The sequence below is a fragment of the Oryza brachyantha genome, chromosome 5 (genome assembly GCF_000231095.2).
Source record: "Oryza brachyantha chromosome 5, ObraRS2, whole genome shotgun sequence".
Classification (NCBI taxonomy): domain Eukaryota; kingdom Viridiplantae; phylum Streptophyta; class Magnoliopsida; order Poales; family Poaceae; genus Oryza; species Oryza brachyantha.
Genome location: NC_023167.2, coordinates 14313108 through 14336311, shown reverse-complemented (window position 1 = coordinate 14336311; position 23204 = coordinate 14313108). Strand labels below are relative to the sequence as shown.

The 23204-nt window shown below is 38.9% G+C and overlaps 1 protein-coding gene across 1 annotated transcript; it reads right to left on the bottom strand.

Moving 5' to 3' along the window:
• Positions 1 to 939: 939 nt before the first annotated feature.
• Positions 940 to 2906, bottom strand: LOC102703777 (cytochrome P450 94C1-like). Its single transcript, XM_006654416.3, has one exon. The coding sequence runs from the start codon at positions 2866 to 2868 to the stop codon at positions 1195 to 1197; it is 1674 nt and encodes a 557-aa protein (XP_006654479.2). The 5' UTR covers positions 2869 to 2906; the 3' UTR covers positions 940 to 1194.
• Positions 2907 to 23204: the final 20298 nt, after the last annotated feature.

Sequence of the window (23204 nt, the reverse complement as noted above, 5' to 3'; positions counted from 1 at the left end):
ATCATTACAATTTAGAAAAAAAAACAGTGACAATTTTTGTAAAAACACTAAAGAATTAACACATGGAGCTTACCTTATGTTTACCCTTGATGCTCTATTAAAAAAGAATTTTGCTTAGGTTGATTTAAAAATTAGTTTGTTTAGACGAAGAGAGTACTAGTCTAAATGCCGGTGCTCACGACACCTCTTGATCTCATCACTAGTCAGTCTGACTAGCGACTAGAGTACACTATACATTTCTAAATCATATGCTTATGTATCGAAAAGAGTCATCTTTAGATAATCCCCCTGTTTATCCTGTTGATGCAGACACCATTGCAACTCACCCTCATCGATCAGTCAACACTTATCCATATAGTTGTGTATTTTATTAATGGAAATTAAACACTTTACAATTTTCTAATTTTATGGCCGACCACCTTGCAATAATTGACGTTGGTCCGTATGAAAAGAGGGCCACGCGGAAGAATATCTAGATGTGCATTCTATAACATTAAGAATCTGCCAAAAAAATTCTCAAGAATGGCATCAGAAGTACGAATTATTCTTTGAAGTTTGAAATAACAATATATACGCCGGGATGAAATAATTATATACATTCACACACGCAGACTTTAGTGACTGCTGCAACTTTTATTCGGTGATCAAAAAGAATAGGCGTGTGGTGGAGTTGTGCATAGGACTTTTCTGATCTGGTTTTAAATTCTCCTAGTTACATTTATACAGTCTACATGGTTTAATTGGAATTTTTAGTATGAGGTTTTTTACATCAAAGAGAAGTAACTTAAGGTACCAAAAATATTATTGTAAAATTCTGGTATCCCAAGGTACTAAATTTCTACCCTAAAAAATATGATACCTTGAGTTATTTTAAAAAAATCTTTTAATATATATTTATAAATGGTTTTTTATCTATGCAGCAAGTGTGGAAGAGACCTATGTGTTATTGTACATCTTCTGTGTGATCGAAAAATCTTTAATTATGGTCTACGAAGGAATCTTGAGTGGAGGATAAGAACCCAGCGCACTTGCCAAATTGAGTGGTGACTGTTGACTCGAGTGACACATAGATCAGTGCAGCTTTCCATGGGCATGCTGACATAGACTAATGTTTCCCGTTTCAAAGAAGAAGAAGAGAAGAAAAAAAAAACGAATAGATCGCTCGCGCGTGGCGACGCGACGTATTTGATTGAGCTAGCTTGGCGCGCAGTGCCCGCTCGCGCGCGCTCGCCGGCGCACTCTGACCGGGACGCCCCCGGCGAACGTGGCGGTGAGCCCGGGCGCGAACTTGGGCCGACGCGAGCTCCGGTCGACCGCCTCCACGTCGAAGCTAAGGACGACGGCGACGATGACGGCCTTCATCTCCATGATGGCGAGATCCTTGCCTATGCAGACCCGCACGCCGCCCTGGAAGACCGGGTAGTGGTACGGGCTCTCCGGCACGAACTGGCCGCCGCTGAGCCACCGTTCCGGTCTGAACGCGGCGCAGTCGGGGCCCCAGACGGACTCCATCCGGCCCATGGCGTACGCGTGGTAGGTCACCCGTGTGCCCTTGGCCACGAACGTGCCGTCCGGGAGCGTGTCCTCGCCGGCGGCGAACTTGGAGTCGAACTGCACCGGCGGGAATAGACGCATGCTCTCGTACAGCGCCGCGTGCACGTAGTGCATGTCCTTGAGCTTGTCGAATTCGAAGGAGGCGGCGATGGGGTCTCTTCCTCCGGCGACGCGGAAGACTTCGTCACGGATTGCTGCAGCCACCTCGGGATGGTCCGAGAGGAGCAAGAAGAACGCGGTCAGAGCTGAGGCGACCGTGTCGCGGCCGGCAAGCATGAAGCTCACGACGATGTCGCGGAGGTACTTGTCGTCGTTGATGGAGCCCATGAAGCGCGACAGGAGGTCGTAGCCGGAGGCGGCGGAGCCGAGCTTGCGCCGTTGCCGAATGACCTCGGCGGCAAGCGCGTCAACGAGATGGATCGCATCGCGGAGCTCCCGCTCCTCCCCGATGTTGAGTAACCGCTTCAACTTCCAGACAACATGCATGGGCACCGTGGCGCGCCGAGCCGAGAGCATCGACGCCGTGTCGAACGCGTCCGCGAACGCCGATATCGGCAGCGAGAGCTCGAGGCAACCGGGGTCGAGGCCGAAGGAGATCTTGCATATGCAGTCGAACGCGAAGCGGCGGAAGACGTCCTGAAGATCCAGCAGCCTCTCGCTGCCGTCGCTGGAGGCAGAGTGAAGCAGAGGAACAAGGCGGCACCTCAGCTCGGAGGCCACGACGTTCCCCGCGAAGGCTCGTATCGCCGGCGACGCGAGCTCAGCCGCGGCGAGCTTGCGCTGGAAGAGCCAGGCGTCGCCGTCGACGTTGAATATGCCGCGGCCGAGGAAGTCGGCGAGGATGGCCGAGAAGGGAGCACCCTTGGGATAGTTGTCGAAGCGGCAGCGCAGCATGTGGTCGACGGTGGCAGGGTTGGCGGTGAGCACGTTGCCGAGCACGTGCACGTGCACGGTTCGCCCCGGCGCGCGGCGCAGCAGGTGCGCGTACCAGTCGCAGAGGTTGTCGAACTCGCGCGCCCACGACGCCGTCACGTACGCCTCACACACCGGGCACGCGCACCACCACGGCGGCCGCAGCCGCAGCGACGCCAGGAGAAGCGCGAGGACCACCGTGCACGCGGCGGAGACGAAGAAGACGGTGGCCACCTGCGGCTGCAGCGAGCTCGCTAGGGCGTGAACCGCGACGTGCAACGTGGTTGCGTCCGCGCCGCCCATGACGAAGAACAAGCGGGTTTCTCTCGATCCTTTTTCGCGCGCGTGCGTCTGCCTCAGCTGTGCCTGTGCGTATGTGTGTGAGACACAGAGCTGCGCCATTCTCGGCTTACACACCGTTTTTATATCGAACGTTTCACTGTTAAAAATCGTACGTAGAGGCGTGCGAGGGACCAATGTTTGTACCCCTGTTTTATGGTTACTTTTGACATCCCGTCAGCTCTAGGGCATGTATAATAATATATAGACAGCTACTGTCTATAAGCTATATATATATATATATATAGACAATGAAATGAAATAGATAACTTATATAATATATTGTTTACTTAGCTGTCCCTATAATATTTAATACATTATTTTCTATATTTTGTATTTGTTCCATGTAACCAATACATGGAGTTTTTCTCTAAAAATGATTGTATGTAGCTTGTGAGCACGTGCCCAAGCAATAGACGAATGAAGAGACCGCTTCTGAGTTTTTCTTGAGTTAATGTTAATGATGACACGCAGAATGATTAATCTGGTGTGGATGTATATAGAAAGCTATTGTGCCGCCGTTAGACAAGCTGGTAACCGTGCAGTCGTACGTGCTTTGCAATTGAATTTTTGCCAAAAGCTAGGTGTATTTTTAATCCCCACAAAAAGGACTTTACTCAGAGTAAAGCAATTTGTTTGTTAATAGGTCTAAATTCTAAATTAGTAACTATAAATAAAATTATATGTTCAATGTAGCCTAATACATTTTCCGTTGATTTCTCTTTTCCTATTAACTAGGGGATTATTGAGTGGTGCCCCGCGCATATTGCGCGGTTAGCATCGTTATAAATTGTATTAATATAATGTTTATTACCGCGCATCGTTATAAATTGTATTTATATAGTGTTTATTATTTTGATAATAATTACATTTTAATTGTTAATTCAAATTTAAAATTTTCTAAGTTATATTTTTACATGAAAGCCCACTTACCTGTATTATAAACTGTACCGTATGTAAACTCTTTTATACATAATATTTAATCTGTAATTTAAATTTTAGATAGTTCTAAATTATATTTATATGGTTACTCCTCTTAATTTTTTTCTATTTTAAACTGAATTTTTAAATCTTTTAAAATTATATTTATAGATGGACTCTTCCCTCAATATCAATTATTTTAAAATTTTAAATCTGAGATTTGGATTTTTTTTATATTTTAAATCCGATATTTGGATTTTTGTTTAATTTTAAATCCAAGATTTTGATTTTTCTAAAATGTACTTACGCATGGACTCTTTTATTATTATTTTTTATTTTTAATTGATCTTTTCTTTCATTGTCCAATTCCAAAAAAACATTATCATTTTTTCCTGTTATTTTCGTTTTATTTTCCCTGTCGATTCCAACCAAAGGTTATATTTTCCTTGATTTTTCTTGTCCGATTCCATCAAAACCGTTATTTTCTCTTTTTTTCTTGTACAAATCTGAAACGTGATCTTGTCTTTTTTTTTGTCCGATTAAAAACAAACATAATCTGAAACGGGATCATGGTGCTGCATCATTACCATGAAAATCTAGCAACGATCGCGGATGTTATCTTAATTAGAGATTCACTTTCCTTGGATTGGGGATCTTTTTTTTTTTCTCTTATAGTTGTCCGATCTAGAAAAAAAATATCTTTTCTTTTCTCCCTATTTTCCTATGATTAATCTTAGATACAACATGGAGTCTCCTTTTCATACTACTTTTTATATATAATAGATTCCAGTATATAGATTCTACACTTGGGATGGAGTCTTGATTTGAGTTTTTTCTTTAAAAAATCGTAATTTCAAAAAATAAAAAAAATCACTTTGGTGTATTAATTGTATCACCATCATAATTGCACATATTTGAAACCTCGGTGAGGAGGGTGGCGACGCGCCGAAAGTAATTGATTTATATTATGAGAAGTAGATGATTTACGTTGACCTCGGGCATATATATTTATACCCACGAGCGGATACGAGTCCATATCAGATAAATTCCTAATAGATAAAAGGAAATAACAAATCCTATTTGGACTCAATCTCTAATTTTTATTGAATACAACACTGTTTCCTAATAGCCAAAATGAAATAATAAGTCTCGATTGGACTCTAACTTCCTTTCCTTAAAGATAAAGGAAAAATCCTAAACTAACTGTAATTAATAGATAAAATTACGACGTCGTGCCTTGGTCTTCACGATTCCTTCTTACATTCGGACTCTTTCGAATAAGATTTTCATCGGTTGAATGCGTCTTTCCTTAACCAAATCCACTAAGAAATTTTATTAGTACCAATTGATATTAGGATAATACTAACTGATACCAGAACAATATTAACTGGTACCAACTGATACTAAATTGGTACCGACTAATATTATAGTGGAACTATCTGATACATTCTTGGTAATACTTGTAAAGAAAAAAAATAAAAGGTCTTAAGTGACTGTACAACAGGCCATGCACAACGTTACTTAGTATGCTTTTTTCAGTGGAATTACGTAGTATGTTTTGATGGGAACTAAGGGTGTCACGTTCGTAACGGTATGGATGGGTCACCGTACTATATGCAATGGTCTTACTTCATCGATTCGAAAGAATAGATGAACAGTAGCCTGACAAACAGTCGTTCAGTCCGATTCAGGTGCCTAATCAAATAGTACCCTATTGATTTACTGGTTGATAAGGTAAATATCCAGCCCACTCAATGCTAGGCGTAATGACGATACGGGCAGTTTTTCCCTTAATTTTATCAAACCACAATTTGTAAGGTAAACGAACGACAATGTTTTAATTTTTTATTTCCACAACGCCTTAAAAGATAGGCATATAGCATATCACAACATATAACAATCACAAACCTAGCCTTAATCTAAACTGTTACTACCACAAATCGGTCCCAATCAGATGAATGGCTAAATTCGTTCACTATTTATTTGATTATGTATCATTTTCTATAAATTGTCTGTTTTTAATATTGTAGATTGTTCAATTAGTATATGTATATATTTATCTCTTTGTATTTGTCTTAGTAAACTAGTTATACGTCTTGTCTACTAAAAATTCGAAGGTTTAGGACTGATTTGATACAATTAAAGCTATTTAGACCATGTTGTGAACTAGTGTGATAATTTTTATGTGAAATTTCTACATAATTTTTCTATCCTAAAGATGTCATAATCCCCTTCACCTAGGGACAAGTTAAGCAACAAAAGGTGAAATTATTCAAACCGCTACTTGTTATACTCATAGCCCACACAACTTATTGGTGTAATGACAAAATAGTGTTTGGGGATTGCTAGCCTTAAGGCGTCTGAAATCCTCTTCATATTTCAATCACATTTGCACTAGTCGTTGGATCACAATCCAACACTACGTCATTGTCTTCAAGCTTGAGATTTGGTGGAGAAATGAGGGAAAGGGGGTAGTTGACTAGTGACAGGGATAAAGGCCACTTTTTCTTGTGACAATAAGCCTCTACTCTTCTTTAGCGCCAATGACGATGCTTGTTGATGGTTGTAGTACGCTATAATTGACATAGGGGGTCAAGGTATGGGGTTGGTGAAGGGAGGAAAGAATTGGGTTTTTCTGAGTTTAAATAGATGACTATAAGTAGTGGCCAAACCAATGGTTAGAGGTGGAAAGGGCAGGTGGCAATGTGTAACTGGTAGCAATGGTATGGGCTATTGAAGAGAAGGGCTAGCAGGGTGGCCGGAGGAGCAAAGTGGAGAGGGAGGTGACACGATTAGTTAGGAGGTGAAGATGACGACGGAAGCCACTAGAGACTATGGAGGAGAGGTGGGGCAAGAACAAGGCTACCAGCTAGTTAGATGGTAGTGCTGGCGGATTCTATGGGACATGTTGTTTAAGACGAAGTATGTGAGGCGAGAGATAGGAATGCCACTCGATCTAGGGTGGACAACAGTGGACATAATGGTGGCGTGGCATATCTAGGGCAGCCAAGGAGGAGGAAGGAGGTGGTGGATCCAATAGAGCAAGAGGAGAAAGGAGATGACGAGGAGGGCACGGTAAACGGACCTTGCCAGTGCTAGCGAGGTGGGCGATGGGGGGCACAGGGATGACGAGGCTGAGTCAGCATGTTGGCAACAACCGTATGATGAAGAACTAGGAATCAAGGTACAAGAATTAGGCTATAAAGGTATGCATAAATGTTGGAGCAATATTTGTTGTTTAAAAATTACTAAAATTTATGAGTATTTTTAGGTGATTGGAAACTAAAAGGTGTCTTGGTGAAATATCCTAATTTGACGTGTATGTCGGAGTACCAATCGCCATTGTCATCACCGTTAGAAGACTTCATCACCGTTGTGGTCTTCCGTATGCCTATCCGTAACATCCATTTCTGATTTCTTCTTAAATGGTTGCAGATTGAATTAACTGCATATGATAGGTCTCAATCCAATAATCAGAGCGTAGGTAGGGTCACGTTATGAGTAGCGCAATCACTAAAATTAGCTCTTAATGTTTTAACACAATGATAGTTTTAACGACCAAGTTGCAGTTGTCCAAAATTAATCAAAGAAAAAACAAAGACAATGCTCATGTTTCCAGGTTATATGATTGGCCTATCGAATAATTTAGGGATAAAAAGTCCAGGGTTAAAACTTTATTTCTACAACTACGTCTCTGTGAATTTCAGAAGGTTTGTAAATTTATCATTTAAGTAATTTCACATAAAGTATATATAATTTGATTAAACACATCATTGAACTAGGTATATATGTATGTATGTATGTGTATGTGTGTGTGTATATATATATATATCACAAAAGTACATATTTAACATAATTTTTTTCCCAAAAGTACATGTTTAAGACATTGTCTTAGAAAACTATAGACTTAATATCAATTTTATCCTAAAGCTACAATTTAGTAACTTAAATAAGACAATAGTGTTATGTATGCAAACTCTTAGATATGTAGTTATTTGATAATTCACCATAAATCTATAATTTTGATATACGAGACCTAAAATATGTATTTTTACGATAAATTTGATGTTAAATTTGTAGTCTCATGATACATGTCCTTAAATTTGTAATATTTTATGATAGTTTGGTTAAAGTATCCAGTTCTATAAAATTTCCTTAAATTATTTTATAGAGAAGTTTTATAGTACTTGAGAAAATAACCAGAGTTGCCAAATGTTTAGCGTAAAAGTTTCACATCTCTAAGTAACTACTATATAGAGTTATCGAGGTTTTGTAGTAGAAAACACGATAAGGATGATCAATAGATCATTATAAATTGGCAAGATTTGTTAAGCATGCGTTACATAGATACACTCATGGATGTATGAATATGGTGTGGCTTTCATATAATTGAAAAAAATGTAGAACACACTTGATCTATCATTTTTAACCTCTATTGTTTGTTGCAAATTAAATTTATTTTAAGCGATCGTCGTATTGGAGTTTGTGAAAGTAATTAAATATATACATTTGAAGTAGATAGAGTAATAAACAGTTAAATTAGATTTGATAAAGTGATAGATATTAATAATATTTTCATTTTTTATATTGGTGCGTGCGAGATAAATAAAAAATAAAATTATTTTAGAACGGAGGAGTACTGCATAGTTTATTATCTCCGACACTTGTACAATGGTTTCAACATGAAGCTTCGTTTGGAATGATTCGTGCCCGTGAAAACATGATCCTCGTGCCGAAATGACTCCCACGAACCAAAGGCGACCACTGTACTGTCAAGCAACGCTCCCCAGTTGGCAGGTACGTGGACACAACACCACCTGCGTGGGGGCAAAAAGAAAAATGTCACGGGAGCCAACCAACCAGCTCACTCACCCATCCGCCACCGTGCGGACCGCATGCCGCGCGAACTTGTTCAGTTGGTTGTGGGAGACCACCCACGTACCGGGGCCAGCCGATCGGCGTTGCCTTCCCGCCCTCGCGCACTAAGTCGCATCGACGGCTGCCCGGGAAATAATTAACTTTTCACCACCCTTATAAGTAATGTTAATAAATTTATCACTTCACGATATATCATAGACATATAAAGATTTATATATTATTTATAAAAGTGATAAAAAAGTTAAATGTTCTGTCTTGGCGCGCCGGCCCCACGTACCCCGGCCGGTGGCCACCACCGGCGAGCGATCCCGCATGGTCCGGGGGCAGGCAGAGCGCGCGCGCGCGCATGCATCAACCGCCGCACTGACGCAAACGCAGTCACTGATTGAGCCGCCCGGGGAGGGGACCGCGGCCAGATCGATCAGCGCGCGACGACCCCGGGCCGGCCGGTGCGCTGCGTCCCACGCGCGGAGCGTGCCGGCGTTCCACCGTTCGCCCGGGGTTCGCCACACGGGAGTCACGGGGATCTGATGGGGATGGCCAGTGGCAGGTGGGTATTCGGTTATTTCGGTAATTTAGTGGTCTCCATCTTTGATTTTCAACTAAATTTTGATTACTAGAAATTTAGTATTAATTGGTTTCGAGAACAAGAATGAGGACCAAATCCTTCGGTCTTGTCCCGGCCTCTGGCGTCAGCCATGACATCAATAACTTCATATATAGAGAAATCATACACATTTTTAGCATAAAAATCATTTAAAAAATTACAATAACATCCAGTCAAGACTTTTATTGGGATTCAATTTAGAAACAATAGAAATATAAAAATTAGAGTTGAATACTATTAAATTTATGTATGGTAAGTATTTAGAATTTTTTTGTTAAATCCGCATTTTTGGTTAATTAATAACCGAATTCCATTAATTATGGTTTTTCGATGTTGGTTTTGATCTTTTCATTCGGTATCCCAATCTTTTTTCTCCCTGTCGATCCGTCGGGTCCGTTTACCGCGTTGCGTAGGGTAGGGAGGCGCGCCATGCCCCCCATGCATGCATGATTCGGTGCGCGCTACTAGCTTCTTCCGGCACCGGATTCGGGTAGGCAGGCTACTACAGCCTACGGCTCTACCGGGTGTCAGCTTAGCTGGACAGTGTCGCGAGGCACGTACTGTGCGGATAAGGATGTTCGATCAGAAAGGGGACGTGGGGGCAAAAATTCCGTGGCACGTGCGGGAATACGTACGTGGCGGCTGTTTACGTGTCGAACGGGCAACGGTGCAAGCCTGCACTACGTACGCTCGCTGTGGAGAAGCGAGTCATAGCAAGTAATACCTACCGTCCCAAAATAAATTAATTTTTTATTTTTTATTTATAATTTTTGACTATTCGTTTTATTTAAATTTTTTTATTGATATTTTTGCTTTTATTAGATGATAAATCATAAATAGTACTTTACGTGTGACTAATTTTTTTCTAATTTTTTGAAAATTTTTCAAATAAAACGGAAGATCAAACGTTAGACACGGAAACTAGAGAATTAGTTTTTTTGACAGATGGAGTACAACCTAATCTTTCCCTTCCTGTTTTGAGCTAAACTTTGAAACTTTTAGTTCAAATTTAGAGTCAATGGTAAGGTTTTTTATTGTAATTTATCTTTTTAGTTTTTTTAATCGCCAAAAATACTCGTATAAAAGTTTTATTTATAAATTATGTTCCGTCTTGCTAATATGTTATATGTTGTTTGACTTTCTTTTTGTTGCTATGACCATAATATCACGTACCAAAAAGTGATTTATTATATACTCGTATTTATTTTCGGTTTGCCCTCATTAAATAGGGTCGTTTGCTAATACAATCTGTTACTTTGAGTATCACGCTAGAGTTCAACGCGTGCATGCATACGTCTAAACATCAACGGTTAGCATTCACTGATCCCAAGTTTAAACCGTCCATGGACGACTGTTTTGTGGCATATTTTTTAAAAAAATATGAATAGTATTTTTATATACGTATTATTAACGATATAAAATTTAAGACTCAAAAATAAATATTGGTAAAAAAACCCAAAATTAATTTTAAATTTATAGTTAAAAATTTAAATTTTGGTCTATAAGCATAAGCAGAAGCGAAAAGATAGGGGTGAATCATTTTTGAACTGAGAGGACTACATGTTTTATTATACTTTTGCTAACGTATCAAAAGTTCATCCGTTATTCTTGTCTAATACAAATATACAATGAGTATGAACCATAAGAGTTTCTGATACCTGGAGAGCCGGCTGAGAAACGAAGAGAAAGCAGAGGAGTGCTTCTAGGTGCTTATGGAGTGCCCTTAGATTTGGAAAACCCCACAACACATACGTAATCTCAGTTATATTTTGTACGGTTAGGATTACAATGAGATTGTATGATCTACATCTTTTATAACGTAAGATGTTTAACTTTTTTAGTTACAATGTTTAACCATTCGTTTTATTTAAAAATTCAGTGTAAATATAAAAAATGACAAGTCATGCTTAAAGTTCTTTTGATACTAAAGTAAGCCACAAACAAAATAAATGATATTTATATAATTTTTTGAATAAGACGAATGCTTCAAAATTATAAGAAAAAAGTCAAACATCTTCTATTATGAAATGGAGAGAGTAATTTATATTTCTTCTCCTCCCCCTGCGCTGAGATCGCCAAACACAACAACGACCACGCCGGCGCCGATCCCCTTCCTGCGTTGCGCATATGATCTTGACAAATACAACTATGGTATTTTTCATCATATATGGATGTATGGAATACTCCCTCCATAATTAAATATATGACGCTGATTAGTTCAAAATTAAACTAACCAATGTCATATATAAAAAATAAATATATGACGCTGATTAGTTTAAAATTAAACTAACCAATGTCATATATAAAAAATGGGAAAGAGTATGTATTGATCTAGACAAGTCACAACTAGTGAAATTTTCCCAAAGTAGCATAGGGTAGCTGGAGACAATCTGTCTCGTTGTGAGTCCTTCGGAAACTTTTGGTTTGTTGCACAAAATTGAAATCTCAATATGCCATTTTTGTTGCTCCACGAGTTCTATGAGAGAATAAATTTTATCTACCTTATCTTTTTATCCAATTAAACACTTGCACCATGAAAGTTTCCTGATTCCAGCCTTTTTTTTTACAACCACTTGTAACAATTCTATTAGTTTCACTAATTAATACTCATGTCTAGCTATAAATTTTCTTATATCGTAGGACAGAGGAGTATCTTTCTTGTTCTTTTATTCTTTTCTGATTATTCCACCAAATAATTACGGGTATACTCCCCAAACTTTTGATTAATGGTATGATTTTTGGGAAAACATTCTTTTATCAACATTCAAATATAACTTTTTAAATCAACTTATCAACCCTCTAATATTTAACTCATATTTTCATATGCTCGTGTAATTGTCATAAACTGAGGGTCAATGTCTAAAATTATCTAAGCTTCCCAAACATTTTTCACCAAATTACCAAAGTTGTGGCCAAGGAACCTGAAGTCACATCTTAGACTCCCTACAACAACTTACCGTGTGTACGAAATATGGGCCAGGTTGAAGGGAAAATTTGGCATAGCCAACTTATAACAAAAACGAAACATTACATTAACATGGTCAAGCTGCTTACTAAAATTATGACAAAATAAGTAAAATTTATCTAGCAACCAAATATCTCATCAGTTTTATTCATAATCCATCATACATGGACACTTTAAAACTAACCCCACCAATTCTTCAATTTTTTATCCCGGCCCTACCCGTAAAGCCAACTACTTTGGATCGCTCCTTTTTCTTTACAGCTAAGTTCAATAGTATAGTCAATTACCAGCTCTAATTTATCTATAGTCAATCTAATAGCCAATTCATATAATAGTTGTCTACAAAACATTAATATATGGTCCCACATGTTATACACACGTGGCGTTTTGGAGCCCGTGTTGTAGCTAGCTATAAATTAGTAGTACACTCCTTTCTCTTTACTCTTTTATCTCTTTAAAATATATTTATAGCTGATTTATAACATGCTATACCTATTTTTCTTGTCATTAATTTGCCCCTATCTCTAGATTGTATCAAAGGAAAAGTATGGGCAGCGTATTGTTTCATCTCCCAATCCTTTTTCTTGGACAAAGAGATTCCGGGTCCTTTCATGGAGAGAGAGGCCACTGGCATCGCTGAAGAGCACCATGAGTCCCTGATCGTTGATGTCTGCCGCTAAATAGGTGTGAAATATCTTCCTCAGGTCATGGGATCTTAATTCCTTGAATTGATTGGTTCTCGTTAAGTGGACGATTCATGCTTTCATGAGTAGAACCTTAACACCTGTTTAGCATCACGTTAAATCTTTAAACATTTAAATAAAGAGCCCGTTTTAGTTCCTTATTTTTAAAAAACATCACGTCAAATCTTTGAACATCTAAATAAAGTATTAAATATAGATAAAAAAACTAATTACATAGTTAGAAGGAAAATCATGAGACAAATCTTTTAAGCCTACTTAGTCCATGATTAGCTATAAGTGCTACAGTAACCAACATATGCTAATGACAAATTAATTAGGCTCAAAAGATCTGTCTTGGTTTCTAGCGAGTTGTGAAATTTATTTTTTATTCGTGTCGAAAACCCATTCCGATATCTGATTAAACATCTAACGCGACACCCAAAAATTTTCTTTCGTAATTTAATATCAAATGAATCCACCATCCTATTTATTATCTCTAGTCCATGCCTGACTTCTCAGTCTCTCAAAGGGGCAGAGTTATCCACTCAACCTTAAAAAACTCTGCAATCGATAATTGCACATGTGTAGACTATGTAACAGCTATTCTTAATTCCTGCATGATTGATAACTGGTGACATTTTTTTTTTCTGAGATGACACATCCTGTCTTGGATGAAAATAGTTACTGTCTCACTTTTTCGCTTCTTATTATGTTTATAAACTAAAATTTAAATTTTTAATCTTAAATTATAAGTTAATTTTAGAGATTTTATTGTTAATTTACTTTTTATATTTACTTTTAGATAGTTAAGAATAAATATATAAATGTTGTATTTGCTAATTATCTTTTATTTGTAGAATATTTCGTTTTGTTTTTACCCTCAATCCGCCAAAACAGAACTAACTAAAAAACCGCGGCTACCAGCGACTTTTTGAGGAATACTACTTCTTCTCCCTTGAGACGGGAATATCGTCTTCTTGTCTTGTGGAGAAACATTTTAAGGTAGCCTTGATTCGTATGACGCACATATCATGTAATCGAAATGTTTACTTTTATTTTCTTTTCTTTTTGAAAAGGAAATGACATGTGCCGTGTCAATCAACCAAAAGAGGATAATGAGAATACAAACAACCTGCCCCCTCAGGCCAAACAATATGTGTGTAATTACACTTCAGGTTATCTTGCCTCGTGGTAAAGAAAGAAAAGATGTTAATGTTTAGCGCTTTTACTATCCTTAAAAAGTATCCTAAAGTATAAAAAATTTTACTACAAAATTTTAATAGCTGAAAATACCTGAAGATACTAAATCTTTACATTGAAAAAAATATGATATCTCAAGATATTTTTTCAATGATAATAAAAAGCTCTAATGTTTATTTTATCAATAAAGAAATCCTAGCGGGTGTGTCTCCCTTGGAGAAAAAGAATTAATGGATACTCGGAAGAAAACAAATTAGTATGGTCCTTCCTATGGAGAATTTTACCTGGAGGTACTACTAGGTTATTAAATTTTACATAGAAAACAGTGATACCATCACTTTTTAAGATAGGAAAAATGCTCAATGTAGGTGATCTAATTCGACCACTCATCTCCGGCTCGCAGACAAGTCATTTTATTATTATCAAACGTTGCTGTCTTGACACGGCCAGATTCGTTGATGCATTGGATTTGCACATGTGGTGTGCTGTCTCCTCCATCCATGTCTGCTGCCTGGAACACAAGATGCGGTTTTTTTTTTCCTTGACACTCAAACGGCTAACGACGCATCAGTTTGGAGTCCGTTCCTGCCACAAAACCCGCCAATCAAACACACGACCTCATAGGCTTATAGCCTCCTCTAGGCGAAGCCGCAAGCTAGATACCACTGAGAATCAAAGGACGGATATGCAGCAGATACCTACTCGCTACTCCTACCTAGCAAGATGAAATTGAACAGCACTGCGGCCTCATCTATTTGACTTGGGTAAGCATAAGTGAAATAACATATTAAAGATTAAAAAAATAATTTACGCATAAAACTAGCTTCTCAACGATTTAAAAGTAAATACTGAAAAATAAACTAAGACGGAAAAAATCCTAAAATCAACTCTAGATTTAAGTTTTAAAATTTATTTTGTGAATATAATTATAAGCGAAAAGATAAGAATATTGCATTGAAGTTTGTAATATGCATGTCAAGATGAATAATGCTGATCGATGACCAGCAGTGTGTTTTGATTGAGGAACTATTAATTTACAGGGTCCTTTTTTGTCATGATTCCAGTTGGTTAAGACAATCCTGAATTGTAATGCCATGTTGTCATAATGTGATGCCCCCCACCCCCCCCCCCCCCCACACACACACACACATGGCAAGTGTCCTGAACCCTTGCAAGATCGGCAAGAGCTAACATTGGTCAGTACATATATACCTTCAGCAAGGTTGATGTTTTCCTCCTAATAATCTCGATTTTTAAAGGAATTATATATTTTCTGCCCATGAGGAATGACCCTAGAAAGTAGAAACTGAGTCTACCTAAGTTTAAGTACTTGCCGAGATGAATATTTTACCTATTTATTTTTAATTATTAATAATTAAAAATCGTCCTAGTTTCTCTTAGGTTGGTCATTTCTTTTTCTTTTGAAAGAAGGCTCTCTCGTGTCGCTAGAGTAACAGACGGCCTAACAAGAGCTTATATAGACAAAATAAAAGGTTTTATTTCACCAAAAGAATATGAGAGAATGACAGGTCTTTCCTTTCTTTGTAACCCACTAAATATTTACCTCCTTTGTTTTATATTATATTATAGGATGTGTTGGTTATTCATATATTCATCTATTGATTAATTTATATTGTTTTTATATATATTTGTCTAGATTATAAAACGGAGGGAGTATATAGTTCCTGTTTAATTATTCTTGTCTATCATACTCTAAAATGTACTCAAATATATTTTTTATTCTTGATGGAGTATTGCGCTCTTCGTAATATTTCCCGTAACAACAATACAACATGGTGTCATCTAGTAAGCATTATAGGACTAAAAATCCAACCATTAAAGATAAAGCAGAGTTTAAAACAAGAAGTTAGAAAACCATGAATTTTCACCGGTGCAGTAGCCTTGTGGCTAAAAATGCCACACTAGAACAATGAACTCCAGCCAATTTAAAAATCTACATCTAATCATATAAAGAAAAATACTGCCCCGTCCAATAATGTAAGAGATTTTGGCAATAATGTAAAAGTCCTTTATATTTTGGGACAAAAATAGTAGATGATTGACAGATAACAAACATAAAAGATACATTTAACTCACCCACCCATAAATTTAAAAAAAAAAAGACTCATCCACACATATGATAACATTACCCCTGTCGCTTGGTTGGCAACTGGAGGAAAGGGCATTGGGAGTACTTTAGAGAAGGAAATCAACGGTGATTAAGATGTAAATTTGATTTTTTGTCTGAATCCCCTTTTTTGGGTAAGGTGGGTGGAAATTCATGGACAGTTAATTTACATGTCGACTAATTTTAAGTGGTGATGAAAATTTTATCTAGACAATGTAAATGGGGAACTCTCTCCAACTCCCACCTCATGTATTAAACTGCAGAGAGTTTTTTTTTTTCTCAATTCCCATCCATATCTCTCTATGGATCCTTTAAAACACATGATCGTGAAAATACAAGAATAGGAAAAACGTATAGATAGAATGACATGCCCAATAGATTTTTATAGGAATTGAAAATACAAGAAAGTTCAAAATCATTGTTTGATTTATACACGGGAGAAACACATGAATTTAGAGTCATGTGAAGAAGAAAACGTGAGGTAGGACCTCATGTTTATTTTCCTCCAAAATCAATGTAGTATATTACCAAATCCATAGGAATTCAAAGGAAAGGGTATGATACAATAATCTTTTGTTTCAAAAGCTCCCATATGTAATTTTATCATAGGATTGAAATCCTCCAAACTCCCCATTGTTTTCCTACAAACCAAAGGGAGCCTAAAACTCTTATGTCTTCTAACCAAACAAAAATGTTAATAACCCAAAATCTCTTAAATCACATCCACTTTTAAAAACTCCCTCAACCAAACACACGAACTTTATCCGTGAGTAGGAAAGCTAGTTGCTAGCAAGATGCATATGCATGCATTCCTAGGTTTAAAGCACACCTTTGTGTTTTAATACATGACATTTTGGCTTTTAGATATGATGTTTGACCAGTCAATTTGTTTAAGATTTAATGCAAATAATCTAAAATATATGTTATGATTAGAATACTTTTAATGACAAAATTAAGTTAAAAATGAATAATGTTTTTAGAAAGCCATAGTGTCATATACACGCATGTGCTCCTATACAAACCGATGCTTGTCATATCAGTCCTCGTATATAAACTTTCGAGATGTAGGGATGTGTGGTCAGGGCCGGGCTGCCAATCTGTCATGTGTCTCGTGCTCGGTTGGATATGCGTACCTTTTCTCAGATCAATGGAATTTTAATGATGTTAAATCAGTACTAAGAGACATGCCGTAGCTGCAGTAGGCAGTACATGAACACGAAACTCTGTCCACTGATGACCCACGAATACGGTGCGTTTAGTTGGCAAAAGAAAATTTAGGAGAAGCTAATATCAACGCGCACGATCATATATTTAAAAGTATTAAACATAGTCTAATTATATAACAAATTTCAGATTCCGCCTAAAAACCGTGAGACGAATCTTTTGAGTCTAATTAATCGTACATGTTGGTTACTACAGCACTTATGGCTAATTATGTACTTAAATAGGCTCAAAAGATCGTCTCATAATTTTCTCCATAACCGTATAATTAGTATTAATACTCATATATATTTAATCCTTTATTTAAACATCCAAAGATTTAATGTTATATTTTTGAAAAAAAAATTGGGAACAAAATAGGGCCTAGGTTTCCAAGTTGCAAGTTGCAACTTCACCAGGACGATCCGCTGTAGTTGACCAGTCCGTCCCAAGAGAAAACCATGGGCTGCTTTTGGCTGCCCTGCCCTGCCCTGCCCTGCCCACGATAATTTCCCCGTCCTGATCAAGGATAGTGGCGTAATGCCGCTCGATCGACCAGACGCTGTTCTCTGACGCAGCTCCACAGTCCGCGTCACATTCAGATACAGCATGTCGTCCTACTCCTACATAAGCACAAGCAGCATCTACCATACCAAGCAAGCAAGCATTGCAACGTTGCGAATTCGGAAACCTTGTTTCTATAGGAATACGGACGACTCCTTTCAAACGTTAAAATATTTCATCAGCATTCATGGAGTATGTGGCTCCCATGGTTTCGCTGGTACAACTGTTTAGCTAAAATTTAAATTTAAAACTTTTTCTAGACTTGATTTTGTAATTTTTTTATCATGATTTATTTTATAGTTTTATTTTGAGCAAGAACAATTTGAAGTTTTTGAGGACCCTATACAAACACAACACTATAGTAGTTATATAAGCACCCGATAAATATTAATTGTGAAGTAAATGAATAATTGAATAACTCAAATACTTAATAAGGAAAAATATGTACTGTATATGCTCGTGTTTAGCTCGCGGTCAAAGTCATGTGGCAAGGCACGACAATCGTTTGGCGGCCGACCGACCGTGCACAAACCACCGTGACCCGAGCTTGTTATTCGGATCCCTGCTTGGCGCTAGGCACGACGGTGGGCACAGTGTAGGAAGGGAGTGCGCAACACCGGCTAAAGCAGCTCGTCGTCATCATCTGTCACTTGCGACGTTTACCGTCTGTCACTGTGAGGAACCAACACGGTCGCCAACTCGCACTCTCGTGGCCGAACCTAAACTAGTCCGCAGCTATGGCAATATGGTACCTAAAATGACGCGATATGAAACGAATACGATGGGATGGCTCCGGACCTCACATGAATTGTGATTCGTGAATATGATAGAGGTATTTATGGCTTGACAACCTTGACATGATGTTTCTCGTGGGAGGAGGATAATGACCCCATTCTGTTGTAGGCCCGAGACCATCATCCTCGCTGTCAAAACATAGATGAGTCTATTTGAGTTACGGAGTATTTTAAACACATATATAAAATTGTAGCACGCAGGAATCGCTTCAATCCCGGTTCTGGAAACGACGAAAGAACTTCTACTCCTACAGTAGTTGTCTCAAAGGTGGATGAAACCGGTAAAGTAGACCGACTGTCGTTTTGCCGGTGAACCGTAGTGGAGTCTGACACGAACGGCAGCGAGGACGCACGGGTGCGCTCGGTCGAAGCGAAGCGATGGACGACGCATCGTCATCATCATCATCTCTCACACTTTCCATGTAACCATGTTCATCGTCATCCTCATTATTATGTCGTGTGGCCCACGGACAGGAGCCGGTAGCTTCAACTTGACAGGGGAGACAGCGAAAGCAGCAGCAGCATGATCGATCGGCGCGCGAGCGGCGATTTCCGCCGAGACTTTTTCTGAACGAGACGGGACGCAGCGGCCTGTGCGCGCCTCACTCACATCACAGCGACCCGGCCCGGCCGGCCTAGGACCTAGCTAAAGCTAAGGTGATGTTTAGCTCGAGAAAATTTTTGGGAGAAATATCACGTTAAATATTTTATCGGATATTGGAAGATACGAATGAAAATACAAATTTTACGGTTAACCTAGAAACTGCAAGACAAATCTTTTAAACCTAATTAATCCGTCATTAGTATATGTTGGTTACTATAGCACTTTTGGCTAAGCATAGACTAATTAGGCTCAAAAGATTCGTCTCAAGATTTCTTACATAATATGTAATTAGTTTTTTTCATCTATGTTTAATGTTTTATTTAGGTGTTCAAAAATTCGACGTAATATTTTTTTAAAAAAATTTTAAGAACTAAACAAAGCCTAAGCTATCAGACAAAGAAACCGCTCGCATGCTAGCTGCGGCGGCACACGCGCGCGCAGCCGTGCGTGCAAGTTGATGATCGCACGAGCTGAAGGAGCTAGCTACGCCTACGCGATCCGTGTGATCCGTCGGCCGTCTAGGCTGGCTGGACGTGGACGAGGAGTAGGTATCGGTGTCTCGGCTAACCAGCAACACATGCTTTTTTCTCTGCTCTGATCGGCCATGTGCGGCATCGCGCACGGGCGTCCTTCCATCCGGGTTGGGGACTGGCCCCATCCATCGCGGGGTCGCGCCAGAAGGTGACGCCTCGCTGTTTGGTTCCCGGGGCGGTGGGCCGCTGGTCCATTTGCGCCATTTGGTGAGCGGTGACGGTACGGCGCACTGTGATCGCTGGGCCGAGGATACGACGCGCTGGTTGACCTCGGAACAGTGGACGCCTAGGCTCGATCGGTTTGAAGCAAAAGCTTAACTACTGATGCCTTCGTCCCAATATAATTATATTTATAAATTTTTATGTCGTTTATTTTATTTAATTTTTTAAAAAGTAAAAATAATCATAAATAAAGTCTATTAGTATTTTATCATCTAATAGTAATAAAAATATTAATAATATTTTTTCAAATAAATCGGACTATCAAACGTTAAATATAAAATCGGTAAAAAATACACTTGTTCGTGGGACTGAGAGAGTATAGGGATGGCAATGGGTAAATATCCATCAGGTATTGTACCCTATACTCATACCCACCATTGAAATTTAGACCCACCAAAATCCCCATACCCACCACGGGTATAAAAATTTCTCCATACCCGTACCCGTCTGGGTAAGCCTCACCCGCGGGTCGCCCATTTACCCGTCAAATTTGACATGACAATAAAAATAACACAAAATGTTTTGATCCAATTGTAGCAACGACAAGGCATCCGTATCAGTCACATAATAACATAAATCCCATCAAGTAGTGCTTAAGTAGTAGACAATAACGTAATTTCATATATGGGTTAAGGCTTAAATAGCTAGGGTTTCATATTGGGCTAACCTAATTTCACACATAGGCCAAAATGTTCATTTGGGCTTCCGGTTATTTATTATCCGCGGGTAAATGGGTATGGGTATCATAGGAACGTTCTCATACCCACGTACCCATTGGGTGAAGGTATTTACCCATTTACTTATCCAGGGGTAATGCATTTAGCTCATACCCGTACCCTAATAGAGTAAATATCCATCGGGTCTCGGATCACGGGTCCCATTGCCATCTCTAGGAGAGTACCACTAGACTCCAGCACTCCACTATACCAACTTGCTGTGGCCACCACTGCCGGCTGCGTCTGCGCCATCGCTCGCTGGCTACGGGCATCCACGCGATTCGTACGACCACGAAGGCCCAGTTTAGTTTCCAAAAATTTTCGCCCAAAAACATCACATCAAATTTTTAGATATCTAAATAGGGTATTAAATATAGATAAACCGAAAAACTAATTGCACAGTTATGTGAGAAATCGTGAGACGAATCCTTTAAGTCTAATTAGTACATAAGTAGTCATAAGTACTACAGTAACCTACATACGCTAATGACGGATTAATTAGACTCAAAAGATTCATCTCATGGTTTACATGCCAGCCGTGAATTTTGTTTTTTTTTATTCTTATCCAAAACTTCTTTCAACATTCAGTCGAACATCTAATATGACATGAAAAAACTTTCATTTCACCAACCCCCTTCATTTCTCGGCGTCGTACGGGCCGAGGGGAGGGCGCCGAGGCCGGCCTGCGCACACACGTGACGTGCAGGGGCAGAGCCGTCGATGTGGAGACATTCTGAGCACAGGTTTCGATTTATAGCTGAGACATCTATCTCCATTGTTGTTTCGGGGGCCGGCCGGTGTGCGTCGTGTCCCCGCGCTCCCCCACTGTGCGTGCGTCGCGGTTTCCGGGACGCTTGTAATTATTGAGCCATTTGTCACGAGGGCGCACTGTTTGAAAAGCAGATGGCATCAAAAGGTACTGTCAGCGACAAAGCTGGAGCATCTTGTGATAGGCGTATCTACGGTCTTTTGCCTTCCTTTCTTCATTCTTCATGTAAATTCACCGGTCACTACACATGTACTGCACTTTTTTATCTTCTCGGTCTCAAAATAAACAAAAATCTAAACCTAAATGTTACATACTTCCTAAATGTTACATACTTCACTACACATACACTTTTATATCTTCTCCATCTCAAAACAAACAAAACCTAAACCTAAATGTTACGCATGCTAGTGCTACGACTCTGATATGATTTGTAAATATAAAAAAATAGATCCTATCAACAGATATACTTATTTCATTTATGTCTAAGGTGCATAAACGCATTCATACCTGTTTCTGTTCGCACCCAACAGAAAATACAAACACCATTAAATTCCATAAAAATAATGTAACTATGTATGAATAATATCTTCTTCTAGAATAATATAGATAGATTGGCAAATGCTGTTGAGGCTGTTAATTACATGTGGATAGTTTTTTATGTTAAAATAGCTAAATACATGTGTTTGGCTACAGAGAAATATAAATTATATGCATGCTAGTATTTTCTAGAGCAACTTGTATTTTATTGATAAAAAATAAAACTAATATAGGACTATTTTATAATATTTTATACTTAATTAAGTAGTTTGTAAGATAAAAATATAATAGAGTTGGTGGATCTGTCATCCATAACATTCATAATATTAATATGTGTCGCTTCAAGCATCTAATCGTATGTTTGTTTATATAGGACGAACGGAGTCCTTATTAAGCGAATGAGCGCGTAGCTCGTACAAATATGATTTGTCCCTTGGGAAAAAAATGGAAAAGACACAGGGACGGGGCGATGTGTTGTCACCATTTGACACACTGAATGAATAATAATGGAGTTCTCTTCTCGGCTAGTTGTTGGTGATAAAACGGTGACAGCATTTTCGTTATCGAGGAAATGTCAACATACGTAATAACCGGCTAAAACATCAAAACTTGTCCTACGCATCGGACAAACGCCGATTTGACATAAAGCTTAGATGTGTCTAGCATGCATTTCAACCTTAAGTCTGAAGTGCAGTTTGTTTTTGTTACAATTGCCACTCAAATTCAGTGGACACGGAACACTGCTTGTGTCTTTAAAGTATGAGAAAAAAAAGGTAGAAAAGGGCACGGTAAAAAAAATCAAGCTTTTATTGTTGGGTTAGCCTTTGATCCTTTTGCTTGGATGGCCAACCTGGTGGGCTTAATTAGACCAGCCCATCACAAATTCATAATGGGCTAAGTCCTGAAAGCTTTTGATTCTTGAATGCTATCCTGGATGGGGTTAGTCTGGCCGAACTCCTCAAATGCGTATTGGGCTTAATTAAGCCCGAGGAAGTTCTTTCCACTAAAATGTATGAACTATTCACACACATGGTCTTGTTTTCGAGAACACAGTATAACACAGATGCTCACAGCGCAT

What these genes read in the sequence shown, in the direction of transcription:
- LOC102703777 (XM_006654416.3), bottom strand. Translation starts at nt 2,868, where the DNA reads ATGGCGCAGCTCTGTGTCTCACACACATACGCACAGGCACAGCTGAGG.